At 52.9% G+C, this 18,688-nt stretch overlaps 1 protein-coding gene across 1 annotated transcript in view; it reads right to left on the bottom strand.

Moving 5' to 3' along the window:
* Positions 1-4,792: 4,792 nt before the first annotated feature.
* Positions 4,793-18,688, bottom strand: part of GFPT2 (glutamine-fructose-6-phosphate transaminase 2) — a 39,120-nt gene continuing 25,224 nt past the window's right edge. Inside the window, exons 11-19 of the mRNA XM_045823370.1 lie at positions 17,339-17,434; positions 17,145-17,242; positions 16,795-16,915; positions 14,635-14,792; positions 14,385-14,499; positions 11,094-11,221; positions 9,004-9,171; positions 7,145-7,306; positions 4,793-5,626 (exon numbers count right to left, since the gene is read on the bottom strand). Coding sequence (XP_045679326.1) covers positions 5,582-5,626; positions 7,145-7,306; positions 9,004-9,171; positions 11,094-11,221; positions 14,385-14,499; positions 14,635-14,792; positions 16,795-16,915; positions 17,145-17,242; positions 17,339-17,434 — 1,091 coding nt within the window. The 3' untranslated portion in view covers positions 4,793-5,581. The remainder of the gene's footprint in view (positions 5,627-7,144; positions 7,307-9,003; positions 9,172-11,093; positions 11,222-14,384; positions 14,500-14,634; positions 14,793-16,794; positions 16,916-17,144; positions 17,243-17,338; positions 17,435-18,688) is intronic.

Below are 18,688 nucleotides of genomic sequence, written 5' to 3'. Positions count from 1 at the left end.
AAGGAAACCGGGCTGGTCCCAGGGCCAGGGCCGGGCATGTACGAGATGAGCCTGCAGTATCTTGCAGTGCATGAAAAAAGTAAGGGCATGCTTATCAAGGGCACGAGGGCACGTGCGGGGGGCATGTCATATGGGACCTGAGAGGGGACTGAAAGAGCGGGAACAATTGCAGCAACAAAATAAACAACACAGCATTGGGTTGCTACTCAAAGTACAAAGTAAATATCCATGAATTCATAGTAGTAGAAATAAAGGATTTCATAAATAAATGGGGGAGAACAAACAGATCTGTACCGAATAACACATAACTGACAGAGATGCTCCCTCTCAGGGAGGTGAAGCACACCCCCTCCTCTGTACATGGGGGAAACGCAGAGTGACTTCCTCCCAAAGAGCACAGCGCGGGAAGGGGGGAAACAGAGCGTCTCAGGTGACCTCTTAACACAGCAATGAGAAGACATGTTGACATATGTGCCCTTGACATAAAGTGATGAGAAGGACACTTTGCTTCCAGGGTCTTCCTTCTGAAACCACATGACCCCTGTCTAACCACGAGAGAAGCATCAGACAAACCCAAATGTGGGGCCTTCCACAAAATGGCCACCGCCAATCCTGGAAGCTGTAAGGTCACTGAAGACGAGGAAAGCAAGAAACCGCCAGAGCCAAGAGGAGCCCAAGGAGGCGTGCGTGCACCATGGTGCGTGGGGGCAGAGAAGGGCCTTCGGTGCAAACCAAGGCAGCAGGAGTATAGTATGGACTTTGGTTCATTACAGATCTATGTGTCTTACAAAATACATATTTATATATTTATAGTATAAAAAGAGCTCTTGGAAATTGAGTGTGTTGGCAGAAATGAAAAAAAATGTTTGTAGAAGACAGGTTGGGAGAGAAAGTTGAAGATACCCCCCATTCAGTAGAGCAGAAGGACAAGGTGTGCAGTAGAAAAGATGAGAAATAAAAGGCCAATCCAGCAGTGTTGACCTCTGAATAACGGTGAGGCAAAAAAAAAAAATAGGGAAAGAAATCCACAAGAAAAGTAACTCGAGGGATCTTGGTCAAGATGGTGAGGTGCCAGTAAATGCCATACTTGCCTCCTCCCACAACCACACCAAAGAAAGTCACAAGTAACCTTCAGAACAACCATCATTCAGAACTGCCTAAAGTCTAGCTGAACAGAAGTCCTACAACTAAAGATATAAAGAAGAAGCCATGCCAAGATTGGTAGGAGGGGCAGAGATGCAGAATGGGCTGCTCCCACCCCAGCATGCGCCATAAAAATTGGGAGGGAAATCTCAGCTGCGGAGGTCCCCCCGAGGAGCGAGGGGTCTCAGCCCCACACCAGGCACCATAGCCCAGGATTCCAGAGCCATGAAGAGAAGTCCCCATAACTTCTGGCTGTGCAAACCAGCTCAGACTGTGGCTGAGATGGGGGCTTCTCCAGGCCCAGGCACTCCCTTTCAACGGGCCCACACACAGACTAACTCACTCTGAGATCCAGCGCTTGGGCACCAGGGACATATGGGGAAGAACCGAGTTGTCAGGCATCAGGGTGAGAGCTGGAGGGGCAGCCTTCTCCCAGACAGAAGTGCTGGTGGAGGCCATCCTTTCTTTTTCAGACCCTCCTCCCACAGAGCCAGCATGCGGGCTCTGTATCCAAGACTCCAGCGACCTGGCTAACATCCTTCACCCGGTCCCACCTCCTGGCCCGGCCCAACCTGTTTCCAATGGCTTTTCCATACAAGTGGCCTGTCATGGCTCATGCTTTAGACTTTCCTAAAATCTCTCAAACAGGCTTTCCTGTGCCCTGTACCTCTTGCTAAGTGGTCCCAGGCCCAGGACTAGTGGCCACTGACCTTGGTTTGCAGCTTGGTGTCTCCTGGGCACCTCCAAGCCCAGCACAAGTAGCAGCCACCTGCAGATCACTTTATGCTCAGGCCTGGTGGCCCCAGGTAGGGCACAGCTGGGGCTAACCGTGGCCTGCATCTCCAGAGAGGCCCCAGAGCCAGCACACCCAGTGGACAGCTTCAAACCATGTTGAAGAATCACTGAACATCCTCCACAAGGGACACATTCAAGGGGTGGACTTAGCAGGCACCAGAGCCCTCCTGCAGTAAGTCCTGCCCAGTGGGGCAGGCCCCTGCACAGCTGATCCTCCTCGGTGGCTGCAGCCTGTCCTTACAGGCAACCAGCCTGGGGGTAAATCCCTCCCACTGATGTGCCAAAGCAGCCAGGGCTCGACTACAACAGGAGGGTGTGTACGCCCCCTCAGGGTGGGAGGGAGCACCTCCAGTAACCAGCCTGGGTGATTAGAGGCTGTGTCACTGGACCCTTCAGGACACCTACTTCATAAGACCACCCTGCCAAGCTTGGGAGATATAGCAGCTCTACCTGATACAGGGAAACAAACGCAGGGAGGCTGCCAAAATGAGGAGACAAGAAATGTGTCCCAAATCAAAGAACAGAAGAAAACTCCAGAAAAAGAACTAAACAAAATGGAGACAAGCAATCACTTTTGTTATAAGACTGCTCAATGAACTTAGGGGTGATCGCTTAGTAAGTTCTATAATGTCCAATCACTGTGTTATACACCTGAAACTAATATATTGTATGTCCACTGTAATTGAAAAATAAAAAAATATTTAAAGTAAAAGAAAAATGTAATTCAAGAAAATCCCCATGTGCTGTTCACCTGAAATGAATACAAAATAATGTTGAATGTGAACTGTAATTTAAAAATTAAAAAAGAAATCTCAGATCCAAAGGGCACAAGTTACTGAACTGAAACCAACACTCGATGAAAAAAGACAAGTCACCTCACTGGGGTGTTTCAGAGTACAGGGGTCGAAGGAGAAAATATGAAGGTCATGTGCCAAGGCTCCTCAGAGGGACTTTGGACCCCTAACTGCAACACTGAACAAGATGATGTAGCATGACCTTTATAATTCTGAAGGAAACAGGTTTTCTGAACTTGAGCTCCATATTTAGCTAAACCCTCAATCACATGTGAAGAATAAAGTCATTCCTAGACATGCAAGCTCTCAAAAGTCTTACCTCCAAGCACCGTGACTGTACAAGGAGGCACTCCACCAAAACAGACAACCAAACTCCGAAGGAAGACATGGGAGGTGGGAAGCAGGAGACCCCATGAGAGATGACAAGGGATCCCTTGGCGGATAGTGAGAGGGGGTCCCAGGGTGACAGCCCTGCCCTGTCACCTCAGAGACAGGCTGTTACTAAGACCCCAACTTCCATCGGGCCATCTTCTTAGCCCAAGGACAGATGCCCAGGAGAACCTGGCCCAGATCCTGCTGAGGACGCTCACAGCCAGTCCTCAGTTTCCCTGAGGGCTGAGGGGGGAGGACCCTCGGGCCCAGGAACACGGAGCACAGAGCAGCCCCTGCCCTCTGATCGCCCCACTGCTGCACATCCAGCACCTGGTCCACCCTGCAGTCCTGCCAGGTGCCCCCGGTGCCCAAAGGGGGCGAACCCTGTTCCCCAAGACTCTCTGGTGACCTTGCTCACGACTTCCCCAGAAGGGGCCTTGTCACCTCCCAGAGAAGTGGAAGTGAGACCTCACCACCGAGACTGCTCCACTCACCCCTCCTGGAGCCCCCATCTGGTGGGTGCAGGGCTGCCCTCTCCCTTCAAGACTGGCAGATTCTCATTTGGGGACAGATTCCATGAGGGTGGTAGGACAATGAAGAAAAACAGCTTATACAAAAGTCAGGATGGCCATCACCCCTCAGGCCTAGGGGTGAAGTTCATTTTTTGGTTTTCATCCAGATAAAAATATTCTGGCTAGTTTGGGAAAAGTTTCCTAGCCTCGGGTGTCAGATCAGCCGTGTTTCAGTCAGGAGGACAAAAACAGGGCAGGCATTTCCAGCAGGACTTGCATCCCGGTTAATTACTATGTGAAAAGAGCAGGGGAGCAGAGGTCACAGAGCACTACCGCAGCCCCTGGGCTCCCTCCAGCTCTCTGGAATTGGGGTTCTGGAACAGCTGCAGGTGGCCCCTGCTGCCTGGAGTGCCCAGTGGCAGGTGAGTTTGGCGGAATAGCACCGTAGTGGGACCTCCAGTCTGCAGAAGCCATGCTTCTGTCTGCCTCTGCCAGAGGAGAAACAAATAATAGGATCTCTCCATGAATACATAATATGATTTCTAAACTGTCTTCCAAATCTCCCAGCAGTGCCTCTCACTGGTGGCATGTAACCATGAAACTCGGGTTCCCAGGTGTCCAGGCCCTGTAACTTGGAGGAGCATGCAGGAGGGACGGGGAGGCTGCTCCGTGGCTCACAGGTGCTCTAGGACAGAGCACACACACTTGCCGGCTGGCCTGAGGACACCAGGCCAGCCCCTGGACGGCTCTTCCAGGGGGAGTCTAAATTCCAACCCCATAAGTCATCGGAACTCTGTCTCTGGCTTTCCACCTTCCTTCCTGACTGTTAATAGAATTGGTGAGTAGAACAGGGTCACCAGGGAAAAATTGAGAGATCTGAGAGTTTTCCCCCATCTGCTGTAGCCTTCAGGCTCTGGGCGACCATCTCAAGCAGCATCACACGGCCCAGCGCTCTCCTGTGCTGTTCGGGGGACCCTCAGCAGAGCGCAGAAGCTCCTGCATCGCGTTCCATCCTGTGAAACAGTCCCTGTTTTCGGGCTGGAAGCACAGAGCTCACGGTGTCAGTAGCAGCAGATGGGGCTGCTCCCACCAGACACTGCTGAGCCGTTTTGAGGAGCCCTCAAATCCAAATACGCACAAAAAATGAGATTAACAGAAATCCAAATGCACAAGACAGAAATATTATACTGCCTTTATTGTCTTAGAATTGCATAGTTCTTTGATGGTGTGAGCTTTTAAATAGAGGACGAAAGAACCTGCTTGAAACTACTCTCTTGCACGGGATATTTCAAGCTTTTTGCTAAGGGCAGGAGCAGAGACCGAAATGCTGCCTGGGCTTGAAAAGAGTCACAATCAGGTGAAACCAAAGGTGGAGGGTAGAGGAATACAGACAAGAGGTGAGCGGCCATGGAAGGGAGTTGAGATTTTGACAGGACTTGGTGGGGGGAGAGCTTCTCTGACGTCAGGGGACTGGGTTGAGGAGCAGCCAAGAGAGGAAGAGGAAGGAGAAAGGAGTCGAGAGGAAGTACCTGGTGCTCAAATCTGAGATGAATGCCCTGGCCAGGAGACAGAGTGCACTGGGCAGTGGGGGGCACAGTCTGGGCAGGACCCCCGCTACAGCAAGCCACATACTAGAAAAATAACTTAAAAGCTATACAATTGTCATTATAAATATTTTGTCGCTTAAAACTAACTAGCGTTGGTTAAAAAAGGTTCACAGTTACTCGGATGAGCTGTACATTGCACGGTAGTGGGAGAGTCGGCTCTGACCCCCACGTGGAACAAGGAGTCCCTTCTCCTCTGGCAACTTCAGGACACAGAGAAACCATATCTGCCATAAGCAAAGCATTGGGGTACAAGGCACATAGAAGCTGTCAGGCTCCGTGGGATCCAGGAGATGAGACTGGTATTGCTGGGGTAGGTCTTGAACCCGATTCAACACAGTGATGGCTTCCTCATTCCCTCTCATTCCACAGTTACAGACTTGGCCAGATTTCTGGGGAAGTCAACCTAAAATGAAAGAAAGTAACTGCTCAGGATCTGGCAGGGCGGGCTCAGCAACATGCTGTATTGTGCTTGAAACGGAGGCGGTGTTCCCAGTCACCAACCACGGGCTCCCTTGAGACCTGCAGTTTGGATGTGGCTCCTCACTCTAGAAACTCCAACTCACGCTGCTGTGTCCAGTCCATTCAGTAAACATTTACTGTACATCTGACACGTCTCAAGCAGCATCACTGTTAAAAGGACGTGGTTCATGCTGTTGAAGACAGCTGGCCTGACTGGCACTGTTAAGTAGTCGCTGCTCTTGAAAGGATACACACTAAACCCAAGAGACCTTTCAGTGCAGGGTTGGGGGCAGGAAGGGAGTGTGACTGGGGCTGGCCAACCAAGTGGCTTCGACCCTGTCCGAGATGTCTCGTTTCGTTTATAATAATGTTTTTTAAAAAGAAACAAACAGAACTAAATGTTGGCAAATTTCACTTCCATTTCTTGTGCTTTTGGTGTTACATATTTTTTAAAGCTTCTCAAGGTAAATTATAATCAAACTTCTACTTCTTTGCACAATGAGTTGTGTTTTCTTACACGCTTGTGGATGAGGTCATAAATTGGTTCTTTTCCATAACGAGTTGACAATTTGTGTGAGGAGTCTCAAAACGTTAACTAGACCGAAGACACATCCTCACTGTGGGGTGAAGCTGTAGGTATGAACACATTCACTGCAGGTGTTATTTATGCAGGTGTTACAAAAAAAATTAGAAACAGTTTAAATAATAGAAGGTTGGCTAAGTAACTGTTACACTCATGTTACAAGATTGTGGTGAAGTACTGTGCAGGGATTGTGTTGCTTGCAACACATTCAAGATGTGAGAAAATACTCGTATCAAAAAGGAAGATGTGAAACATCACCCCTGACATAATCTTGAAAAATGTTAAGTCACACATACAAGGAAAAGACCAGAATAAGATATCGAACATGCTTGTTAACCTTGCTTCTGGATGACGAGCTTATGGTGTAATGATGAGGTCTTCATACTCCTTGTAGTTCCCAAGCTGTTTTCAGGGGGTATAAGTGACCTTACAAAGATTTATTTTAAATGAACATATATATCCTATAAATATCTACACCTGATAAAAACTGGAACTTCACGAACACGTATCAGTTGGGCAGGTCTGTGGGAGGAGCCAGAGCTTAGGGAAGCCCTAGCAAGCTGTGTACCTGCAAGAACCCTACAGGGGGAACTCTTGTGTTTATAATGAAATTCCAGCACTAACTTCCCTTCCCTCAGCTTCCGTTTCCTTCCCAGAAGTGCCCCTCTGTCTGGGCACAGGCCAGAGAGTGCACAGGGCTGCCCGTCTGCCCGAGCTGGGTCGCAACCCTTTCTTAGTCCCCCAGATAAATTCTTTCTGGTGATGAAACACCTAGTCGATACTGCTTTTGGGCCGACACCCTGAGTAAGTATTTAAAAACAAAAGGGAGCCCTGGGGTCACATCCAGCCCTTCTCCTGGGCAGGCAGCTTCCCACTTACATCGTAGCCTCGGAGAACGGCCAGGTGGAAGGAAAGGAGCTGCAGGGGGATGACGCTGAGGATGCCCTGCAGGCAGTCCACCGTGCGGGGCAGTGAGATGGTGCGGTAGGCGAGCTTGGCGCTCTCGGTGTCATCCCGGGAGCACAGTATGATCGGGCGACCCTGTGGCAGAGAGAGGCAGAGAGATGATCATCGGGAGCAGTCTCCCAAAGCAGTGTCCCTCCCACACAGCAGAGTTTCTGGGGTCAACATTGCAACGAAGACAGTGATGTCTGCTTTTTGCTGGAATTGTGGGTGAGAGGTTGTGGGTGACTCATGTGAAGAACAAAGGATCTGAGGCTTTTTGGTGGTTTTCTTTCCCTTCCCCGGTGCAGCACTTGTCCTCCTGCTTCAGTCACTCAGCATCCGTTGCTGAGCATCTTCTGTGTGCCTTGCAAAGGGCAGGCCACAGCCACTCCTTGCTCTACTGGGGCTTGCAGGGAGTGGTGGGCAACAAAACACAGACCGGGAGACAAGCAGTGATGACCTTTGGGAAACGAGACAGGTGGTGTGACTGGGCAAGACCCACTGAAGCCTGGGGCGGCCTCTCAGTTGAGGGGACCCTGGGACTGAGACCTGGGTGAGGACAGCCCAGCGCTCTGAAGCTGTTGGGAAGAATATGGAAAGCAGAGGGAACAGCCAACGCCAAGGCTCAGAGGCAGGAAGCAGCTGGCACAAGGGGGAAACAGAAGGAAGGGGCTCGAGGTCACTGGTTTGTCGGAAGCCACTGGAAGGTTTTAAGAACTGAGTGTGGTGATTGTGTTCTGTGACTTCTCTCTGACCTCCGTGCTGAGCCAGGGGTGGCGGCAGCTGGCTCAGGCGCCTGGTCCAGTTTCTGCCCCCTGCAATGCCATTGGCCCTGCCAGGGTGGACCTGTGGGGGCTCTGCCCTCCCGTCTTGGAGCACTATAGTACGGCAGAGTTTGGCTGCTCTGTCTCTGGTTCTTGGGAGGGGCTGCTAAACTCTCAGGCTTTCCCAAGTGACAGCAGTATCTATTTTTCATGATGGGACCCTGGGACCACACCTGAATTTATGCTAATGAGGTGATACTTGGTGGGCTCAAGGACACTTCCGGGATGGGGGCTGGCCATGCCAGGAGGACCAACCGTCTAGTTAGGGGGTTAGGGCTTTGAGCCACGTGATATCAGCCTGACCTCCTGACCTCCGGGAAAGAAGAGGTGCTGGAAATTGAGTTCAGTCACATGACCTGTGATACAATCTACTGTGTCTGCATAATGAAACCCCAACAAAACCCTGGGCCCTGGGGCCAGAAGCTCACTGGGCAGGCTCCGGGCTGGCGATGTGCACAGCTGTGCAGGGAGGGTGCCCGGGGACACAGGAGCTTCGTGTTTTGGGGCCCCTGCCCTGTGAGTACCCACGTTTGGCTGACCCTGATCTGAACCTGCATAATCACACTGCAATAACCACAGAATGTTTTTCTGAGTTTTATGAGTCATTCTAGGGAACCTGGGAGCCTGAGGGGCTGGCAGGAAATCCAGAAGTGTGGGTAATTGGGCCCCCCTGAATGTGCAGCTGCCGTCTGTCATGCAGACAGGCGGGTGGAGGACAGGGCGCTTCACCTGGGATGTGACCGACTCCAGGTAGTGCTCCCTGGTGGCCTTGCCTGGGGCGCAGGACACTCTGGGTCACTGGGCCTCACTCAGGAGCTGTTGCACTCATAGCCGGGAGCCAGCCAGTCCCTCTAGGCATGTGCATGCCACTCATGAGGGGGCCAGGGAGAGAGGTGGGCGCAGTGGGTGAGGTGAGCATGTGTGAAAGCGAGGAGGAGAGAGCGGCCTGGGCTGGCAGAGAGCCCTCACCTGGCGGGCCGTGATCTGCTGCAGGGCATTCTGGCACTTGGCGAAGCAGGGGTCCTTCATGATGACCATGATGACAGGCATCTGCCTGTCAATCAGCGCCAGTGGTCCGTGCTTCAGCTCCCCCGCCAGGATGCCTTCCGAGTGCATGTAGGTTATCTCCTTAATTTTCTGGGGAAACACGAGGTGGGATGAGTGTCACCCTGGGCAGAGGAGTCTGGATCACGCCAGCCGGAGGGGAAGACCCGCTGGGGGAGGGGGTACTCTGGACAGCGGGGCCAACTGGCAGACAGACGCATGGAGCAGTCAACAGCACCAAGGGCAGCTGGCAAGGCCAGGTCCAAGGGAGAGGGCTGGCTGCTGTCCAGGGCTCATATGCAGCCCAGCGCTCAGCCTGTGTCCCAGGCCAGCTCCTGGGCACAGCCACCCCCCTCAGATAGACAAGGCAGCATCAGTGTAGCTTTGCCCAGGCCCCACGACCTCCTACACTTTGGGTTTGTAATGACAGCGTTGGATTCTGTCTGGGCATGCCTCCATTCGACTATCTGATTAATCATTCCCCCATCCTAGACCACTAGTAAATTGCAAAGTATTGCTCCAACTTATGTATTGAGCAAAATCCCACACATGGGGCTATTACTAGCAGTTTCCTTGTGTTTAGGGAGATTGGTTCTGTCCAGCACCACTGATCCCCGCCACTGGACTGTCCAGCACCACTGACCCCCACCCTGAGACTGGTGAGAGTGACGACGAATGTGTTTCTCACTGACCCTGGGACTGTTTATTTGGGTCGGGAAATGCTGTTAAGAGTGTGGCTCCACCCTGCCGGCTGCAGACAGCTGGAGAGCCGGCCCCCAAGTGATCACAGAGGGCCATTGACTGTGGCCAGCAGCAGCGTGAAGGCCTCTTTCTTTCCCCAGAGACTAACTTGGAGACACAGTTGAATACACCTCTTTCAGCAGCACACGCAGCACTGTGGCTGAGCCCCCAGATGACAGGGGCATGGGGTGCTGACAGCACACCCCACCCCGGCCTCGCTTCACTGCACCCGAGGAGTGGCATGCCCTCGCTGCCTTTGGTGAGGGGCCAAACCTCTCTTGGAAGGGGTGGGCTCCTCATGGCTTGTCCGGCCCCATCATTCTCTGGCTGTTTTTTACGCACCTATTGCGAATGGCACTGTTTCAAACGGTGGGGGTGGTGGGAGGGAGAAGGCTGGTGGAAAAGGGGCAGCCACTTGCTCACACAGGGAGAAGAGGGAAGCCAAGCCGAGTTCTCACCTGTGACACCGTCTGCCGGTTACCTCGGTTTAGCATGAACAGCAAGCACACAGTGAGTCAAGGGCAAGCTCTAGACCCAGGCCCCTCCCTGGACAGCACTGCCCACCCTCTCGGCAGCCCCGGAGCCCCTGTCAGTGCCCTGGACCTCGCCCCTGCTCCGTCAGCTCTCTCTCATGCTACTGGCCAGTGTGGCTCTTCACCACTGTGGGCAGAGGGTGGGGCACAACAGCCAGTCATTGGTTTAAGCAATGCAGGGCCTTTGAGGCTCATTCCTGCAGGATCTCTGGCTCCTCTTGAAAGTCCAAGGGTGCCAGGGAAACTCTGCAGGGGCCCCACCCTGCAGCTCCAGTCTGCCCAAATCCTCCCAGCCAGGCTGCTTGTAATGGTGTGGACAAAGCGAAGCCCACGTGGGCATGCGTTCGAATCTTAGGCCGAGCACTTCTGCTGTGCGCTCTTGAGATTAATTTTTTGGAGGCTCAGTTTCCTCCTGGATAAACTGTGGACCATAACTGTCCATCTCTCAGATGATGCTCAGGAGGTAAAACTCAGCCAACCCAGCTAGAGCCCACCCAAGGTTGTCCTGACCCTGTGCCCCAGGAGGATAAAGACTGGGATGTCCACCTTTATGTCCCCAGGGCTAGAACACCTGGTAGTAAGCTGGTGCTCCACGCAGCCTCACAGGGTGGACAATGGGCCCTCAGGCACTCCCCTACCCTAGCCCACACCCTGTCCTCCTCCTTGCTGGCTTCCCTGGGTGTCTGCCATGCCTGCTCTCAGGCAGGGCCAAGGGCAGGGGGCTGGGCCGAGGGGGCTCACCAGGGCTCCTTCCAGGCACGTGGCATAGTTGTAGCCCCGCCCCATGACCAGGAGCGACCTCTGTGTGTAGAGCTCCAGGGCCAGGTCGTGGATCTTCTGGTCCAGTGACAACACTTCCTTGATCAGCTCTGAGTCAGGCACACAGCAGAGGGGAGAGCTGGTCACAATGATTTTAAGACAAGATGCACAAACAAAAATCACAGGGGATAGGACAAGGTTTGGGAACTCACATTACTTAGTATGCTTGGCTTCCTTGAATTAATTTAAACGTTTTAAACTTAGAATATGGTAAATAACTTGGGTTACTGGCCAGGGTTTTGTTGGGATGCTGACTCATATTTGTACTCATACTTTCCAAGCAAGTAAGATAAGCAGGGAAATGTTATTTGTAGCTCCATTTTACAGGTAAGGCAATTGAGTCCCAGGCTGGCCAGTTGACTTTACAAATTAACCCGTCTTGGCCCCAGGCCACCTCTCAAGACAAAGCCAGTATAAACTGGATCAATGATTCTTGAATTTTTTGGTCTTGGGGCTCTTGTAAATTCTTAAATATTACTGTAAATCCCTAAGAGTCTGTTTTTGTGGGCTATATCTACCAATATTTATCAGATTAGAAACTGGTTTGATTAAAGGTATTTATTCATTTATATAAAAGTAACAAAAATGCCATTATATATATATTTTAAATCAGTGAGAAGAGTGGCATTGTTTTTTGCTAATCATTTTAATGTCTGACTTTCATATAAACCACATATTCTCACTCTGCTTCCTCATTAAGTCTATTGTGATTGATCTTTCAGTTAAAGTATAGGAAGAAAATGCAATTGCATAGAAATTTGTAGTTGGACAAGGAGGGAATACTTACATAGCTTTTTAAAGTCACTGTGAATGTTCTTTGATATTACACTAAACTCAAGAAGTGACAATTTCTTAAAATGGTAGTTGCAAATGTGGAATTTGAAATCATGTCAGTAAATTCTTCCTCCGTTACATTAAAACATGCTGGCCTCCTTGGGTTTATCTCAGTGGGTCCTTTACACATGCATGATTTTGAAGACTTTATTTATTTTTATAGAGAGTGAAGGGAGGGAGAGAGGGAGAGAAACATCAATGTGTGGTTGCCTCTCGCACGCCCCCTACTGGGGACCCGGCCCACAACCCAGGCATGTGCCCTGACCTGGAATGTCATAAGCTCGTGCTCAGTCCCCTGAGCCACATCAGCCTGGGCACCTGCATGATTGTGTAACGCCAGATGTTGTCCATTTTTGAAAAGTGTTTGTTCGCTAGTTATGCGAATGGACATAGTTCACTATAAAACATTTTTTTAAAATCACATTTGTTAAAATCACCACGATCTCATCAGAAGTGTCTTTAAATGCCGGGAACATGATTAAGCTCTCCGTTTTGCAAAATCTTAAGTTTCTGTTGAAAGCTGGAAGTTTATCGTTGGTAACAAATACAGCCCATTGTTTTTCTCAGCGTCAGGCTCACTTGGTTCATACCCAAATCAGCTTGCTACTCAATCACTTTGCTTTGAAATACCCCTCATGCTTCAGGGTCTAGCAGAAGGACTTTTACATACTTCCCATTGGTCACATGACTTAAAAGGTACTGCAAAGTAATGATGCATTTTACTGCATCATCGTCCTCAAGGGCTTTTGTGTATGAAGCTGGGTGTGTGGTGGTTGAAGAGGGTGCTTCTCCTGCTGGGAAGTGGGCGGAGGTGCCAGTGGTGAACCCCGCTGCCTTTGCAAACATTGAAAAGGCAAACATGTCTTATTTATTAGGAACAATGTAATACTGTGAATACAGTTTTGATGCAAAGGTCTTGCAGCCCCTTAGGACCTGTGGACCATGTATTAAGACCTGCAGACTTAGACACTGGGATAGAGTCCTGTTTTTGCAAGGTTATTATCAGCTTAAAGTTAAGAATGCTTTTCTTGCCAATAAATTTCTAGCATGTTCGCTTGGCCAGATTCAGATCCCCAGATTCAGATTCAGCTTTGTGTGGTTTGATGGTGGCTTTCCCTTGCTGTCTTCTCCGGGTCTGGTCCTGGTTCTGGGCAGGGGTAGGACCCAGGGCTGCTCTGTCTCTTACAGGGGCTGCCCCAGCCACCTAACCAGCCATGGGGCGAGGTCTTCCCATTTCACGCACTCAGGGCTGCACAAAGTAAACCCCAGAGGTCTCTGTGCCCCCGGCAGTGTAAGTGGCTGAAGGAAAGGAGCTACTACTTCTCCTGGCTGTCCCAGGCTGGCCTCAGGTCCATGTGTGAGCCCTGAAAGAGTGACTGAGGGAACGAACGGTGACTGGAACCACCTTCCCCCAAAGAGCTTATGATTCTGTGCAACAAACGCTGTACCTCTCCAACGGTGAGAGACAGGACTGAGAGAAAGAGGAGTTTGGTGAGCCCGTGAAGGAGCCATCTGGGACAGGAGACTCAGACCATATGCTCCTGCTCAGGCCTTTCCTGGGCACCTACTGTGTGCCCTCCCTGGCCAGGCACCTGGCGTCCAGTAGGCCCTGTGACAAGGCTGTGTGCTCACGGGGCTGACATGTTAGTTGGGGGAGACAAGCCAGGACATAGCATGTGCTATGAAGAAAAGGAACTGGTTGACATTTCATAGAGAGCTGGGGCAGGGGGTGGACACTGTTAGTCAGGGTGGCCAGGGAGGGTTCCAGGAGGTGACATTTGGGCTGAGACTTGTGATGAGGAGCCATCGCTGTTTGAAGAGCTGGGGAAGGGGGTTCCTACAGGAGTGAGACAGAGCAAAGGCAAGAGCTTGGCATTGTTGGGGATCAAAGGTCAGTGAGGCCTCCAGAGTGGAGACTGGGGAAGGGAGTCTGGTGAGGTCAGAGGTGGCAGGAGCCCAGCATGTAGGGCTCCGAGGCTGGTGAGGAGTGTGGACTCCAGGCTCAGCTCAGTGGGAGCTGCTGCAGGCGTGCAGTGGTAAGGAGGAGGGTGTGATTAATATCACTGCTACCCTAGCTGGTGTGGCTCGGTTGGGCGTTGTCCCACGAACAAAAAGGTCGTCAGTTTGATTCTCAGTCAGGGCACATGCCTGGGTTGTGGGCCAGGTCCCCAGAAGGGGGCATGCGAGAGGCAACCAATTGCTGTATCTCTCACACACTGATGTTTCTCTCCCTCTCTTTGTCCTTCCCTCCCCATCTCTAAAATTAAATAAATAAAATCTTAAAAAAAAAAAACCAGCATCACTGACAGAGCCAGGAAGAAAGTGCGGAGAACAGCCCTCTGGGTGTGAAGGCGAGGACAAGTGCCATTCGGGACGTACCGGGTAGCGACCGCAGGCCGTGGATGATCTCGCGCCGCCTTGCCTGCAGTGAGATGCGGTCTTCGGACATCATCAGGCCAAACATCACCAGGGAGATGAACTGGCTGGTGTAAGCCTGTGGACAAACGGCGGCGCTGGCAGAGAGGCAGATGTGCATGTGGCTTCCCCGTGTGGGAGCAGATCATGGGGCCCCCTCTCAGCCTTGACCTGCCAGCCAAGGGCCTCCCACGGGGTGCACAGGGCTCTGTACCTTGGTGCTGGCCACGCCGACCTCTGGGCCTGCGTTGATGTGGACGCCACAGTCGGTCTCTCGGGAGATGGAGCTGCCCACGGTGTTGGTGACGCCCACGGTCAGGGCCCCACGGTCCTTGCAGTAGCGCAGTGCCAGCAGGGTGTCTGCGGTCTCGCCTGCCACAGAGGCCCTTGCTTTCAGCTGTGTGTTTGCAGGTGTGTGGCTCTGCCCACTCGAGCCCCTGTCCCCACTCACTCACTCACTCCCTCCCTACTCTTACACAAAAATCGGTGCCCAGACACAGCCGGTTTGCACTGAGAAGGGAAAATGCACACTCGACAACTTTGCTGGTAGGTTCTTTAGATTCCAAATCTCACTACTATAGTGTGGCAGACACTTCCTCGCCCGCCACCACTGCCGTTTCTTTGACTCGCAGGGCGATGCCATGGGGGCACCGTCCCCAACTTCCGTTTGAGGAGGAGGGACTCAGAAGAGGAAATGGAGGCAGGGCCTTGCTGGCTCAAGGCCACCTGCTGTGGGGATGGAGTTGGCACCAACCTGGGGGGGCTGGGCCCAGAGCCCTTCCTATTGCTCTGAGCTGCCTTATTTGGAATGTGCCAAGATTTCACGTTTAAAAAGCAAGAATGCCCCACAAATGGCATTTCTCAAATAAATCTTGTTTTGAAGAGAAACAATTCCTGCTGCCTCCCAGTGTAGACAAAAATTACTTTTACAACAAAATGATTTAAATAGGTTCAGACATAAGCTGGCACAGACTCCCTATGTCTGCCAGCCCCCAAAAGCTCAAACTAAATTAAATGCAACCCAGACCATAAAACCAAACTCGGTCAATGTCCACTCGACCACTGCGCTTGCCGGGCCCTTCCTGGCTGATCTGCGAGGCAGGCTGCCCCTACTGCGTGTCCGGTCCTCCTCTCCTTTCCCTCTCCAGACTCCCATAGTGCATGCCGGGGTGTCACGCCGCCCTTCCTCCCTGCCAGCAGGGTTCAGGGCTCTGAGGCGCAGAGCAGGGCAGCCCTGTCTTCACCAGCCCTGTCCCCCAGTTTTTGGAACAGTCTTTTTTAAGTAACACAAAGGGCTAAACAAGATGAAATTTTAAACCCCTGCTGTGGAGATGCTCAGGAGCTGCCACACACATCATTTTCATGTTAAACCCACCTCCGTTCTTCGGTGAGTGGGTCCCACCAAGTCACGGAACGTTTTTTGGTTTGGACGGATCATAAACCCAAAGGCACTGCTGGCAGCAGAGGTTGCCCCAGTGGCAGCTCCTGCATGCCTGTGCTCAGCTCAGCCCGAGGGTGGCCGCATCTGCCTCAGCGTCCCCTGGCTTGTCGCTGAAAAGGGGCGGGACCCACAACACAAGATGGAAGCCCTCCTATCTTTTGGGATTTTCAGTGCTGCTTCCCTTTTGTGGTTGGGGTTTTTTCCTTTTATCAAAAAGAGGTCTGCTCTGAAGTACTCCTGGGGGAAATACCACAACGTCTGGGGCTGACTTCTGAGTCACCCAGTGGAGGGAAGGCGCTCGTGTGGGTGTGGTCAACCCAAGGTCTGCTGGGCCCATCCTTGCTGAGGCTGGGTGGTTCCCTACGGGGATCTCTATTCCTTTAAAGGCCTGGACTTCCTTCTTGATTAAAGTGTTTACAAACCCTCCCAGGGCTCACTGGCACTCAAGAGTGCGGCTCTGAGCCACGCTCCGATCCTCTGCCCAGTCTGACTTCACCAAGTGCTTTAAGCCCAGTGCTAGGATGGCACCTGCGGGGGTTGTTTGCTGAGCTGGGGGTGCCCTGCCACCCTACCTGCAGCAGTGTTTCGCCAGGCCTCCTCCTGCTGGGCAGCTTGGGCACTGCTCAGTAACCACACAGCCCTTGAACCAGCAGGATTTTGAAGAATGTTCTCAGTTAAACCCAGCACACATATATGGTGCCTTGGTGGATGGTCCCATAAGCCCTGGACTTGAAAGACCAGAGGGGGAAGAAGCCCTGGCTGCGTGGTCCTCCCCATAAGATGGGATAAAATGGGGCAGAACTGATGGTGCCAACGGTTGAATGCCCAGGTGCACGAGAGGGTGGCACTCGGGCAGTGCAGAGGAGTTCACCACTGGGCGGAGCAGGCAGGGTGGCGCACGGTGGGGAGCCGGCACAAACCTGCATCCCTTACCTGACTGGCTTATGAAGAAGCAGACGTCATCCCTGAATACGGGTGTGTTCCTGTCCAGAAAATCGCTGGCCAGTTCCACCATCACGGGGAGCTCGGTCAGTTCCTCCAACACTTGCCGTGTCTGCAGCCAACAAGCACGGGGACTGAAGTCAGTCAGGACGCTCCAGGGACACAGGGGCAGTGTGTGGCGTGGAGCCCCCGTGTCCGGGCGCTCAGGGCAGCACTGCAGGAGAGGGACTCTGTGCCGGCTCTCACACGCTCGGAAGGCTGGGCTGTAAGATGCACTGGTCCGGGGACACATGGCTCCCTGCCCCCACTCCCAGCACCAAGGGCACCCGCATCGCACTCACGGCCACAGCGGCATGGTAACTGGTTCCACAGCCAATCACGATGAGCCGTCGGCACCGTCGAATTTCCTTCAAGTGGGCCTTCAGGCCTCCTAGGAGCACTGTGCAGCACACGCAGGCAGCGAGTCAGCGAGAGCCCTGTCCCCCAGGGGCTGCGAGATGTGTGTGTGGGGGGCGGGGGCAAGCCCAGCGGTTACCTGTGCCGGTCTCGAAGTTGACCCGGCCTCTCATGGTGTTGAAGACGGACTCTGGCTGCTCAAAGATCTCCTTTTGCATAAACGCACTGAAGTTGCCTGCTCAAACCAGAGCCAACAGGACAGGTCAGTGGCTGTCCAGCTACACTTCCACGGCTCATCTTTTCATCAGGATAGAAGTCGTTGTGCAGTTAGCATGACACATGAAGAGACCAGGGCAGTACCGTCCCCAGGTGCTGTCCCACCCGATGCCCATGGTGATGAGTGAGAGGGAAGCAGGTCAGGTGTCAGTTTACACACCGGGCCCTCCCATCAAGGGAGGGAGGAGGGAGGACAGCAGATTGGGGGCTCATCTTCCTGGGCGGCACTCCTCTTAGCGAGGCCAGAAGGTAAAAGGCTTAGTTCCCGAGCCTGCCCTACCCAGGGAAGCACATGCTCAGTGCAAAGACATGGGCCCCTTTCTCCCTCACAACATCCCTCCCAGCTCCGAGCTACAGAAAACCTTTCCAGTCACACGTGCACATGCGGGGTCCGATCTGAACAGTGCTGAGTGACGTCAGAGGGACCCTGCCGCAACAGCGTGTGAAAGCCCTGGACAGGTGCCTCGGCAGGAGACCTGGGGGTGTGCAGATGGGGTGGGGGCGCCCTCTGGGACACACCATGACCACAGCGTCTATCTGCCACCCTCACAGAGGACTTGGACCAAAGGTGCCATGAAGCATACAAGACAGGTGAGGAGGGGTGGTGCCAACGCAGACGCGGGGGCAGGGAGGAGCTCTCAGAGTGGTGGCGTTTCAGGCCACATGATGGAAAGGAGCCCGTCCTGTGAGAGGGACAGCAAAGGCAATGTTCCCCCCAGTGGTGAGCCCGGGGCCTGTCTGTGTAACAGGGTGGCCAGGTGTGCGGGGCCTACGGGAGAGGGCAGAGTGAGGTGGGGCCAGGCTACCTGTGGGGGGTCGTGCCTTTTATTTTCAGAATACCAAGAAACCACTGAGGGCTTTCAGCAGCAGGGCAAAGGCTCTGGCTCATGTTCTTAAAAGTCTACCCAGGCTGCCCTGTGGAGAAGGGGGTGCCAGGAGGCAAGTGGGGGTGCAGAGAGAGAGGCTCCCCTTGAAAGGAGAAAGTGGTCTGAGTTCCCCTTTCCCACAGGTCTCCCACCCTGAGAAAAAAATGACATGGAGGAAGGGCTCCAGGGTCAGTGCAGGGAGGTAGCTGATGGCCTGGTCACTTCAAGCAGGGGACCTGGCACCTGGACATAGTCTGACACTCCCTCCTGGGAGCCAGGACAGGCTCCCATATCCCGAGACCACCTGCAACCCCTTCTGGGGCCCCAGCAGGCAGCAGGGCTGTGGT

Source organism: Phyllostomus hastatus, unplaced genomic scaffold (genome assembly GCF_019186645.2).
Source record: "Phyllostomus hastatus isolate PE091 unplaced genomic scaffold, TTU_PhHast_1.1 phas_contig_150, whole genome shotgun sequence".
Classification (NCBI taxonomy): Eukaryota; Metazoa; Chordata; class Mammalia; order Chiroptera; family Phyllostomidae; genus Phyllostomus; species Phyllostomus hastatus.
The sequence above is the reverse complement of the archived record's forward strand: the minus strand, read 5'-3'. Positions and strand labels throughout refer to the sequence as shown.